The 12539-nt window shown below is 49.5% G+C and overlaps 1 protein-coding gene across 9 annotated transcripts in view; it reads right to left on the bottom strand.

Moving 5' to 3' along the window:
• The window catches only part of CLEC16A (C-type lectin domain containing 16A), a 196139-nt gene that overhangs the window by 112553 nt on the left and 71047 nt on the right, over positions 1-12539 (bottom strand). For all 9 annotated transcript variants that reach the window (XR_012000645.1, XR_012000644.1, XM_072753856.1 and 6 more), the window contains exons 13-15: positions 3728-3850; positions 1299-1408; positions 525-569 (exon numbers count right to left, since the gene is read on the bottom strand). Coding sequence is in view for 7 of the 9 variants with exons in the window: in XM_072753856.1 (XP_072609957.1) it covers positions 525-569; positions 1299-1408; positions 3728-3850 (278 nt within the window). In the remaining 2 variants the exon portion in view is untranslated. The remainder of the gene's footprint in view (positions 1-524; positions 570-1298; positions 1409-3727; positions 3851-12539) is intronic.

Below are 12539 nucleotides of genomic sequence, written 5' to 3' on the forward strand. Positions count from 1 at the left end.
ACTAACCATCTGGAATCTGAAGAGGAAATCTACAAATTACTTGGTGACTCAGAGTCATGGTGTCCTGTACAAAGTCTCAATAACCTTAATGATAAACGTTTAGAAGCCTGCATGAGGTGCCTTGGCATACCCGTCATAAATAACACACAGGCACAGAATTCGTGAAACATACATAGCACACGAACATGTTAATTTACTTATGTAACTTAGTCACGTGCATGCATGTAATTCCCAATTTATATGTAGACTCATCAATAAACAAATGTATATGTAATTGAGAAACAAACTGTCAGACTCTAGGGGTGAGCCCTCCAAAGGTGTACAATAAGAAGAGCAGGGGCAAAAGAGAGGGGCCCGGGGCCCGGGGCCCGCGGCTCAGGGGTCTGGACACGGCTTACTCAGTATGCACAGGTATAAGAAGTAACCACAGACTTGTGATCTGTACATGCGCACGCCCAGATACTACAATCCCATATATGTGACACACACACCACACCACCTTCCCCAGCGCTCTGGCAACTCACCTTATAAAAGTGCCGTACTAGGTGAACGCTTTCTTCTCTGGCGCCCTGTTGAAAGAGAGGGAAGGTGGGAGGGAGGCCGGTGAGTTGGGTTAAGTTACCAATTCCAAAATCTGCGTGCTTATCAAGCAGATGAGAAGCTGGGCTCACATCCTTAAATCTGTAAAGTGGTTCGTAACAGAGAGGGAGGGACGGAAGGAGGGTGAGCTCAAAATTAAAACAGGCAGAAGAGAGGATTCTAAGCAGTGACACGGAAAGCTGTTAACATACAGGCAGGCGGGGTGACTGGGTTATAAAACATGGTTATAAACGTCAGTGCATGTGTATCTGGACAGACACACCAAAATGTCTACTGTTTTTGTTCCTTTTTACCTCTGTATTTTCTAAATGTTCCCAAATAAACATGAAAAATAAGGGAGAGAGCAATAAAAACTAAAAACAATGAATGTAGATATTAGCACAATAAACTATAAATAAAAAGAGTGCACGTGTTTGGCTATGTATAAAATTCTTGTAATACACAAAGTAACAAAATTTTGATTGGCAAATACAGAGCCAATAATTCTAACAGAAATTCCTGAAATTTAATATTTAGGAGGGCTCACGGAGCCAGCCTCAGAGGAAGGGTAGGTCCACCGGAACAAGTGGGTTGCAGGGGGGGCGTCAGGGCTATTAGGCACTGCTTCTCACTGGTGCCGCGAAACCCAGGACCCAGCAGCTTTCTTCCCACGGCCTCCCCCTTCCCGTGGAGCACAGGCAGCGGGAGCGGGCCCTCACCTCCAGGCAGGCCAGGTGCACGTCCTTTATGATGCAGCCCGTGCTGGTGACCACTTGCTGCTTTAGGAGCAGGCAGCTGAGCTCCAGAGTGGCCAAGCGGATCTTCCCATCTGCAGGGGAAACCAGGGTCAGCCTTGCATCCCCCAGGGGGAAGCCCTTAAACAAGGTTCCTTGCTTTACCCACTTTGAGGTTAACAAGGTCAGCTGATGGACCCTTGCCATCCAGTGGAGACACAGAGAACTCACATGCCAACCCCTCCCCCATCGATTGTAATAGAAGGTTCCATCTGAACTGCCTACGCCGAATTCTCCCTTGCACTCCTTTTCTCAGAGGAGGGGAGGCAGGAAAAGATTATTACTAATTATTCCTGAAGGCTGAGAAAGTGGTCATCTGTGGTTGCTTTCCTTGGCTGGGTTCCTTTCTCTTCTCAGGAACGAGAACCCCCTCTCTCCTTTGGAGAATCACCAACCCCACTCTTGGGTCTATAATTTGGGTGAAGCCAGTCCCTCTGCTCTGTCCCAGGGAGGAGCAGCATCACCCAGGCCGGTCAGGGTGCTCTATTCCTCCAGTCACAGGGACTGGGGAGTGGATGAGCTAGGGAACCAATCAGAACCAATAAGGCTCAATGCCACAACATGCTGGACACTGAGCAAGAGAACCTCTCCTCATGCTGGATTGAGGGCAGGACAGGAACAGTGGTGGCATCCTGGGTGGCACAAGCATTACAATCCACGTCAGCCACATCTGCAGCCTTGCCAACATTGTCGATCTTTCATACAGTGTTCCGTGTACTGACCCCAAATCCACCCTTCCCACCAGACTGCCCAGAGTGTGTCTAAGGCGAATCCAGAACCCCCATAGAGAAAGAGATGGCTGGAGCTACCACTGGCAGTTATCCTGCTAACACACAAAGTGGGAGAGTCCAAAAATAGTTTTGAAAACATTGTCTGAGCTTCTGTATCCAGCTGTGCCTGAAGCCAGGCTCCACTGGACTTCACGTTACACAAGCCAGTAGTTTGTTTCTCAGTATTGTTTCAGCTCTTCTGAGTAGGGTTTCTGACAATGGCAACCAAGCTGCGTGCCAGGCACGGTACTGGGCATGTGACAGACCCTCCCTCCAGGACTCTCTGGAAAAACCCACTGCAATGGGTGCTCTAAAGAGGTTGGAGAAAGTGCCTCTCTTCTCTCCTGCGGCTTTAAAAACCACCTACGTGCCTGTGAGTCCCACCATGTTAGTTCTGACCCTGAACTCCTGAGCTCTAGAGTGTCTCTCCAGATGGGGTCCCTGACCCCTGGGACTTCACAGACCCTCAGCTGTGGCTCCTAGAAGGCAGGAGCCACATCTGTCCTGCACTTCCTCTACCTTGCTCATTTGCACACAGTGGATGGCATGCAAGAGGCACTCAGTCAACATTTATCCACGGACCCAGTTCCCCAAGCCTCTGTACTCTCTTCCCCAAAGGCGCACTGGGCTCCTGGCTGCCTCATGGAACCCATACCCCTTGACATCTCAAGTCCCGGCCTGCAACTATCACCCGCAGCCCTGCCCTTCCCCTCTGAGCCTGACCTGGGTTTATCCACAGACTGTTCCTACTGTACAGAGCAGTGGCTCTCTCTTAACCAGACCATGTCTCTGTTGGGCCCATTGCTATGCCCTCACTCACATCCTAATGGCCCCTCTGTTTCTATTTTTTTTTTTTTTGGCCCCTCTGTTTCTAGAGAGATTGCCTTGCAATCAGGGTTTCTTGAGCTCAGATCTGTTTCTGATCCTCTGTCAATGGAGGCCACCCTGTGTGCAACAGGACATTCAGCAGCAGCCCTGTCCCCTAGATGCCAATAGCACCACCTCCTCAAGCTGTGACAAGCAAAAATGTCTCTGGACATCGCCAAACGTCCCCTGGGGGGCAAAGTCATCCCCACTTAAGAACCACTGTACTAGCTCATTCCACCTGCTATTTCCAGCCCTTGCTATGGCTGCAGATCCTTAGCAAGAATATCAGAACTGGGCTGACTGGTGCCAGACGCTGGGCACATCTTGTACTACCAAGAGACCCTGATTTGAACCTCCCCCCCACCGCCCCCACGCCGCACGCTTTCAGCCTGGTTCATGCTCAGACATGGCCTTGGCCACCCTGAGAGGAAAGCTGCAGACACTGGCAAAACTGGCAAAAGAAAGGTTGGGTATAGAGGAGGAGAAAGACAGAGTCTGGCACAAGCACCATGGAGGAGGCAAGAGGAGGAGACCCCGAGGTGAAGACATGGCTGGATAGGACGGGACGGGTGGCCCAGGGTATGCACGGCCCAGGAGCGGCTGGGATCAGCCTGCATTCCCAGAAAGGCCAGGTCTAGAACCCACGATTCCTGGTGCACCGTTGGGAGACTGGTCCCTCTGCCTCTACCACTCCCATGAGCAGCCACTCCCAGGCACCTGGCTGGGCAGCATTGTTCATGATCCTGATGAGCCTCTCAGCCAGGAGGTGGTTGTAGGTGGTCTTCTCGGCCGCACCGGGCACTGGGAGCTGGATTTGCTCGAGTTTCTCAGGATCCATGCCTAGAACCCAGAAAGGGGCAAGCTGTCAGTGCAGTCGCCTCATCAAGCACCCCACTCATCCTAAAAGGCGCCTTGGAGCGGTGCTGCCCCCACCTCGGCAACCCAGCGTCCATCTCCGTGATTTCTGTCATGACCGGCGCTGCATGAACTCTCACTGCAGCCGAGTTCTCCATGGATGGAACTTAAATCCACATGTTAAAACCTACATTTTCTATCACCATTTGTAAACGGGGAACTGGCACTGCTGCAACACTGCCAGTGACTGTACTAAAGAAAAAGACAACATTTTTCCATTTTTAACCAAAGACTGCCTACCGGATACTACTCAACGTGGCCCAAGGCCTGTTCTCTTTGTTAAAAAGGGCAGGGCGGTTGGTAGGTACGTAAGAGGTGCGGAAGATGTGCTAGCCCCCAATGGTGACAAGCTCCTGGACATACTTGGGGGTGGGGCTGCTCGGAACAGGGATGGAAACAAAGTAACTTCTGCATGGTGTGCTGCTCTGCCCTCCCATGCCAGGTCTGCATCCCACCAGTGGTAGCCCCCGTATCAGACACATCCCACAATGGGGCAAATGCAAACCCAGAGGAACGGACCAGATGGAAAGGAAATTACAGTCATACTCATGCCCCATAGTTGCGCCTCAAGCACCTGGCAGCCGACGAGCGCACAGGCAGGGGCAGCCTTGGCAAGAGACACTGGGCTACCCCTTATGACAGGCGCAAATACAAAGATGCCAACAGCACAGGTCTGTCCTTGAGAGGCAACAGAATCATTTTTTTCTGCCAGTAAAAGCTGATGGCATTTCAAAGACAAAAAGCCAAGATGGGAAAGAGGACAGGAGTGCACGCAAGTCCAGCAGTGAACTTGGTATCCTCTCCCCCAGAGCAGGACCTGGGGGCCGGGGCGGTGGGAGGACCTGTGAGGGCCACTGCAGCAGACCAGGTGTGGGGTGAGGGTTGCCTCAAATCCTTATCTCTCTAGTGACGTGGCTCTGGAAAAACACACTCACAGAAACAAACATTTTACTAGCCTCCAAGGTTGGAGAGCTGAATGGATTGTTTGTGCTTAAAGCACGTCTTTTCCTGTTATTCTACAAAAGGGGGGAAGGTGGCACTTCTCGGAACTCTTGAAATACGGCCCCTTGAGTACTAGATGACGCTTCATTTAGAACCTTGACAGAACAGTGGAGAATAGCATTGAAGAGCTGACTGTCTGGATTCTAAGTGACTCCTACACACACACATTGACGTAATAAACCATAACAATATATCTTGCTATATTGAATTCCTTCCAGCTCCGAACCAAAGGCTAAAGCCATGCCAAGGAGATGACATGGGTGAGGGACGGCCTGAGGGCTTGAGCTGGGTCGTTCTTGCATGCGTGCCTCACCAACGTGGCTTCATCAAAAAATCTGATTGCAGCGAAAATTTAATTTGCGGGTTCTATATCCCATTTTGATGCTCCATGTCCAACTCTGAAGCATCCTGGTTTATTAAATGGCAAGAAGAGCACCAAGTGAATCTTTGGGGGGCTGTTTTTTTTTCCCAGAGATGTCAACAGCACCCTCATATCTCCCTGCCCTCCCATTTCTGGCCCTTTGGGAAATGTCAGCCAGTGGTTCTGGGGAAGAAATGCTCCTCGGTCGGGCCATCCCTCATCCCCTCTCAGTGAGGTCAGCGGGAGGGGCGCAGCTGCCGGCTCCCTCAGGAGTGTGGAGGTAGTCGGCAGAACAGGACAGACCGAGTCTGGAGCTGGTTCTGGAATTTCCATGGCACACTCCATTCTATCTCTTTCCTGGGACTGCCTCCACTCTCTGAGAATTTGTCAGAAATGAGGAAATCTGTGGCAAAATCTTCTCTGGACAGGAAGATAAACACTCCAAGGTTATCCTGACCTTCCTCAACTGGTGGCTCCAATCTCTGTGAAGTGAGGGGGGCTGGGACCTCGAGGGACAGAACACTTCCTTCAAGAACTTCACAGAGCCGGATTCCAGTGCCAACTCCTCCTCTAGTTGGATAGGAGGGCCCACAGGTGTTAAGTCACGCCTCCAAGGTCACAGAGCAAGTTGGCACACAGTTAGAATAGGACAATTCCAAAGGTGCACAAGATCCAGCTAACTTCCAAATGCTCTGCTATTTGGGGGCCGACTCAGCGAGGGGCTGTTCAGGTAGGATTCTGAGGTTGGGTGAGACCTTGCCCCAAGCTGCACAGGGAATGGCTGCAAGGAATGTGGTAGAACTTAGGGAGGGTAGGGGATCCTTGGGGGCGGGGGGGGGGAGGGGGGGGGGCGGGGCTGGAAGGAAGTGATGAGGCAGACGGTCAGGGGAAGGGACAGGCAACGTTGGCCTGCCAAGACCCCTGGAAGGCAGCTGGCGGGGATGACATGATCTACTTGTGCTCATGCCTCCTCTGGAGTGGTCACCACTGGCCCAAGGTGACCTCTCTCCTCAAGGCACTCTCCCCAAAACAGACTTGGTATTGCAACGCATTCTATGTGAAGTAGATTTTACCACCAGCCAACGGGGAGACAGAGCACCGGGTCAACCCCACGCAACACGTGGAAAAACTTGGTTAAAAAAAAAAAGACCAAAAAACCCTTTGAAAACATCTCTGTTCTTTCCCCAAAGTTCTTTGTGGGCCAAGGGCCTCAGTTGCTCTCGTATCTCTCTTTTCCTTCCATTGTGGCCTCTAACACCCCTCCATTACTCTCAATTATCCCATCCCAGCCCTGGGCTTTCAAGGCCTGTGCATCCGTTTGAAAGCTCCAGATATTCTTCTGGGTCCAAACAAATTAGTGGTTGAGAGCTGTTAATGAACAAGGTCAATGTTGTGATATGACAAGGACATGCATGTGAACAGGGAACCGGCACATGTGTGTGTGTGCGCGCATTTTGTTGCAAGCCTGATGGAGTTTCTTTGCTAGCCATTCCCTTGGACTGAAATAAACACTGGGATAATATATTGTCCTATTTGCTTCAACCCTTAAGTGCTGAGCAACAGACAAATTCCAAAGAAACCCAGATGTACTTCACATGGCCTGGGAAGGCGCGCTAGCACGTTCAGACTTCCAGCAGACCACATGCCTCCTTCTTCTCTTCCCGCTGGGGTCAGATCCTGCTCTGTCCAAATGAGTCAGAAAGGGTCTCCCTTTGCATTGCTTCCACCCAGTGATCACAGGGTTCGGGGGGAAGGCGCGGGTGGCACTCCCAACAAATTCAAAGAGTCCAAAATAGAAGGGAAGGGTGTGGCTCCGTGATGTCAGGAACCAGTTCCTAAGCTTCCCTTCTGAGTTCTGACTTCTGGATTCTGCCTCCTTAACAGGAGCCCCCACCCAAGAAAGGGGTAGGAAAGATCCAGACCAAAGCTACATGAAAAGACACCTTGGCTAAAGAGACCACAATAGCACCAGGTAAATGATGGGCAAAAAATGTGTTTTGTTTGGCCACGCGAAGTCTCCTTGGCTGTAGTCACACAAGCACTGCCAGCTTTGGAAAACTATAGACCAACTATTTCGAAAGCTAACCAGATGTTGGGCCGATTTCCAATGTACTTCTAGTTCTGATTATGTGTCAGTTGAGATCCAAAATGACGGTTTGCCAGCTCTCTGCATGGCGAAAGCCTCCCCTTATCCTATTACCTTTCAACCTTTCCCATACCTCTTGTCTGTGTTCCAGTAACTTCTCAGCGAAACAAAACAAAACCCAAAAAGCTCGAGATTCCTCTCGGGTAAACAATGATAAATGGATGGGGCAAGAGGGTGGTGGGTGGAGTGGGGAAATCTGTAAGAATACAAAAGATGCAGGACTCACCCCCTCCCTTGGGCTGGGCCTCTGCAGACTTGACAAAGGAGGGAAGGCTGCATTTGCTATTACAGATATGAACCAGAATTCATTATGTGGCCCAATTGAATCACAACGAGTGCCTTTCTCCAACTGGTCAACCCTTTCCACAGTGGGATATTCATTTCGGTGCAGCATCTAATCTATTATGATTTACTGGAAGGCCTGAGCTAACATTTGGTTTTTATTAACATTGCTTTTATGTTAAAATTGTCTTATGATGAAAAATCTATCGGAAAGAGACCATTTCATTAGGGGCCCTGTTTGGAGGGTATGGATCCAGGGAAGAGAGGCTGAAGGTTAAGTACAGCTAACTGCCTGCTGCCTAAACCAAAAAACCAACCAACCAACCAACCACCACCACCACCAGAAGACCCCCACCAAATACAGACCCTGTGCCCACAGGCCAGGACTGGAGCATAAACCAGATAGCAGCTTCCTACTAAGCAGTTTCCTTTGGGGTCCCCCAGGCACTTGGACCCCAGGTACCAAACCTAAGTCTCTAGCTCCCTCTCCAAATCTGCTCACTGGGTTCTGGAAATGGCACCACTAGCTACACAGGGTAGGGGCAGGGACCCGGGTATCACCCAGACTCTTCCCTTGGTGCCCTCTCCCATCCAAACCAAGCAGGACTCCCCTCCCCCAGGCCTGCTCCTCTGTCTCCTCATCTTCATAAATGGCCCTAAACAGTTGCCCAAGTGTTCCCTTCACTCTATTTGCCACATCCAATCTATCAGCTCATCCTGGCTCTGGGTCCAAAGCATACTGTAAACCCTTCCAGTTTCCTCCAGCTCTATGGCCAACATGCTGATTCAACCCACATTATCCCTTGCCTGGACTACTGCAGTGGCTTCCTAATGGCCATTACACTTTCCCTCTTGCAACTCTCCCTCACCTGCTGAATCTACTCTCCATCCAGTAGTGACTGCTCTTTCAAAAATATCCGTTTGACCATGTCACTCTTCTACTTAAAAGTACTTGGGGCTTTTAGGATGCCTAGATGGCTCAACCAGGTAAGCATCCGACTCTTGATTTCAGCTCAGGTCATGATCTCAGGTCTGGGATCAAGCCCTGTATTGGGATCTACGCTCAGCAGAGTCTGCTTGAGGATTCTTTCTCTCTCTGTCCTTTCCACCTGCTCCCTCTCTCTCTCAAATAAATCTTAAGGGGGGGGGGGAACCCTTTAGGATTTCCCATTGCACTTGGAATAAAATATAAACCCCTTTTCAGGGCCTTTAAGGTCCTCTGAGATCTGGGCTCTACCTAGCTGGTCAGTACCTCTTTGCCACTACACAACCCGAGTTCTTCTCATTCACTTGTTCGCTTGATGGAGGCTCCTCAGACTTGTTCCAGAACTTACAATGCCCTGCGCATATTAAATGTACAGCACATACCCATCGAATGACGAGAAAGCCCTTCAGTTTCACCTCCTCCACACTGTCCACACCTGCCCCTCTCTCTCCACCCTGCCCGTCTTCTGGCTGAACTGTCATGAACCCTTCCCAAGGGATGCAGAGTGGTCAGATGGGCTCTCAACCTTCAGCATCCCCTGCACGGCTGTCACTGCCCATCCACTCCCTGCACATGGGCTCCAGCCTGCCCATCTCCTGGAGCACACCCTGCCCAGCATCACCCACCCACCCGCCCGGTGAGTGGAAGGGGATCCCAGCTTCAGCAGGCCTGGAGTCTGTAGCCCCTGGGCTGTGTGTACTGCCTGGCACGCAGCTGCACCCATGTGAACAACCGGGTAACTTCAAGCACACATTCTTCCCAACCGACGCAGTCTTTTGGAACGGAAGGCGATTTCAGACAAAGCAATCACTTTCAAAAGAAGGTAAACACAGAAGCCACGCAGGTTGCACAATGCTCTCCTGGTCCAACAGCCTTCGGAGCTCCTGCTGTATCAAGATACAATCAAAGGTCCTCACTGCCATGCGGTCCTGCTTACCTGTCACGCTCCTTCAGCTCCCGCCCCTCTCGCCCTACACTCTCCGCAGCGGGCACCCTCACCTCCGTGGAAATACGAGTTTGGTTCACCACTGTGTTCTCCATATTAACCACAGTGCCTGGCATCAGATAGACAAGGCTTCTAAAATCTCTGCTAGAAGGTTGAGTGAGTAAATAAATGAACAGGACCAGCAGGAAATGGAAGAAGGAATTAAACTCCCTTAACATACACTTCCAGTCTTTTTATTTTTTTTTTTAAGATTTATTTATTTATTCATGAGAGACACAGAGAGAGAGAGGCAGAGACACAGGCAGAGGGAGAAGCAGGCTCCATGCAGGGAGCCCGACGTGGGACTTGATCCCAGGTCTCCAGGATCACGCCCCGGGCCGAAGGTAAATGCTCAACCATGGAGCCACCCAGGCATCCCTACTTCCAGTCTTTTAAGTAGAAACTCCCTTAGATGTGGAGAAGGAAGATATGACGGAGGAGGGGAAAGAGGAGACCTTAAGAAAGAAAGGGCTGCTCCCCTTGACAGGTCCTCGGGAGGGCTATCCCATCGGACCACAGTCCTAGATAATGGTGCTGCAATGCACAAGGACTTCCCTCCGTGGCACCCAGGTCAGGGTCCAGGAAGGAAGCCCATCAGGAAAGCCAGCCACCAGAAAGACAAAGAATTCACCCACATGCCCCTTGGCCCTCTGGAGCTTGGCATCTTCACTCCCAAGACAGCACCTTCCCTGCTGAGGCCCCGAGCACAGGCCACCAGAAAGAGAGCAGTCCAGCACAGCTGCCACATGGCTGAGGTGATCGCTTTGGCTGAGTGCTGACTGGGTGCCAAGCACTAAGTTGGGTACTGTGGGGTACTATCGGGAGATACGTGATCTCTGCCTTTAGAGACCAGGCAGTCCAGAAAAGGAGAGAAAATATGCAGAAAAAAAGAGATATAGAAAGTCCCACAGGAACTTCACGGAAATTAAAAATGTTTGCTCTTCAAAAGACATTGCTAGAGAATGCAAAGACAAGCCACAGACTGGGAGGAAATCTTTGCAATACTGATAAAGGACTTGTATCCAAAACATATAAATAGCTTTCAAAACTCAACAATAAGGAAATGAACCACCCATGAAAAACTGGGCCAAGGATTTGAACCAACACTCCATCAAAGACGATGTGCAGAATGGCAAATGAAGCACAAAGAAAGTCAGTATCACTAGTCAGATGATTAGTATCATCTCACTTTTCTAGTGAGAAAAGTGCAAAATAAAATCACAATAGGACACTACTCTATACCTATTAGAACAGCTAACACTAAAAATGGCCATACAAGTACTAGCAAGTATGTGAAGACCCCAGAACATTCATACACTGGTGACAGGATATAAATTATACAAGTGCTTGGAAACAAATTTGGCAGTCTTGTCTTGTCTTTTCTTCTCTCTCTCCCCCCCCCTTTTTTTTTATAAAGTAGGCTCCATGCCTAATGTGGAACTTGAATTCACAACCTTGAGATCAAGACCTGAAATCAAGAGTTGGATGCTCTACAGACTGAGCCATCTAGGTGACCCAGGAGTTTTTCTTAAAAACAAACAAACTTACAGTAATTCTATGATTCAGCCATCCTCTTCTTCGGTATTCACCCAAGAAAAAAGGGAATATATGTCCAGAAAAGACTTGTACATAAATGTTCCCACTAGCATATGCTTAAGAACTGGAAATAAGCCAAATACCCATTAACAGATGAGTGGATAAACAAAATTGTGGTACATTCACATAGTGGATTGCTATTCAACAGTAAGAAGAAATGAACCACCAATACACAAAACATCATGTATCTCAAAATAACTACACATATTGAAAAAAAGCCATACCCCCTCCCCCAAAAAAGTACTGCATGATTTTATTTACATAAAATCCTATAAAGGGCAAACTAATCTATAGAGACAGGGAGCAGCTCAGTGTTGTTTGGGGAGAGGGGTGAGAGTGGACAGGGAGGAGGGGTGACAAAGGGGCAAGAGGAAACTTTTGGGGTGATGGATATGTACACTGTCTCACTGTCTTGATTGTGGTGATGGTTTCATGGGTATACACAAATGTCAAAACTTATCAGAATGTATGCTTTCAATATGTACAATTTACTGTGCATATCCATTAGACCATAAAACTTTTTCAAGTACGATCGATGGCTTTCAGCCAAGGTGGATTGGATATACCCTCCTGATTCAAGCAACTAGAAAACTAGGCAAAATACATTAAAAAATGATTATGACACATTGACAGGACAACAAGCAGCACAGGGGAGTGCCCTGTGAGAGAGGAAATGAAAGCTGTGGGCCTAGGGACTGCTCCGGCTCACCATCTGGAAAGAGTTTCCAGGTCTCGGCACGCAGAGAGAAAACCCCAACAAAGGCCATGGTCTCTCTGAGATGAGGAGGCAGAGTCTGGAGTGATGGGAATGGAAAGGAGGGAGGACCAGAGAGGAGGGGGCTGCAGACGAGTCTGTTGAGGTATCAGCTAAGTCCTGCACCCTGCATGCATGTGAGTGAAGAGAATGACCTTCAGGAATGAAGCAGGTGGAGCAATCCCAGGCTCACGTGGGCCGAGAAGAGCTCATGTTCCCAGCAGCCAGCATGGAAAGACCACCCAACCATGACCCATCAAGCACAGTTCTCAGAAAGGGGCTGCCTCAGTAGTGGGGCCAAATGAGCCTGAGACTAAAGGCTGTTCTGGACCAGCACCAACAAAGCTTAAAAGCTTCTAAAGGATCAAACCGATTCCAAGTAACTTTAACTATGACCCAGGACAGAGCCCAAAATCCAAACCAGGAGAAAAATCAATATTAGAAACATAACTAGAATTATACAGATGATACAATAGACAAGAATAAGTCAAAGGAAGATTATA

The sequence above is a fragment of the Vulpes vulpes genome, chromosome 3 (genome assembly GCF_048418805.1).
Source record: "Vulpes vulpes isolate BD-2025 chromosome 3, VulVul3, whole genome shotgun sequence".
Classification (NCBI taxonomy): Eukaryota; Metazoa; Chordata; class Mammalia; order Carnivora; family Canidae; genus Vulpes; species Vulpes vulpes.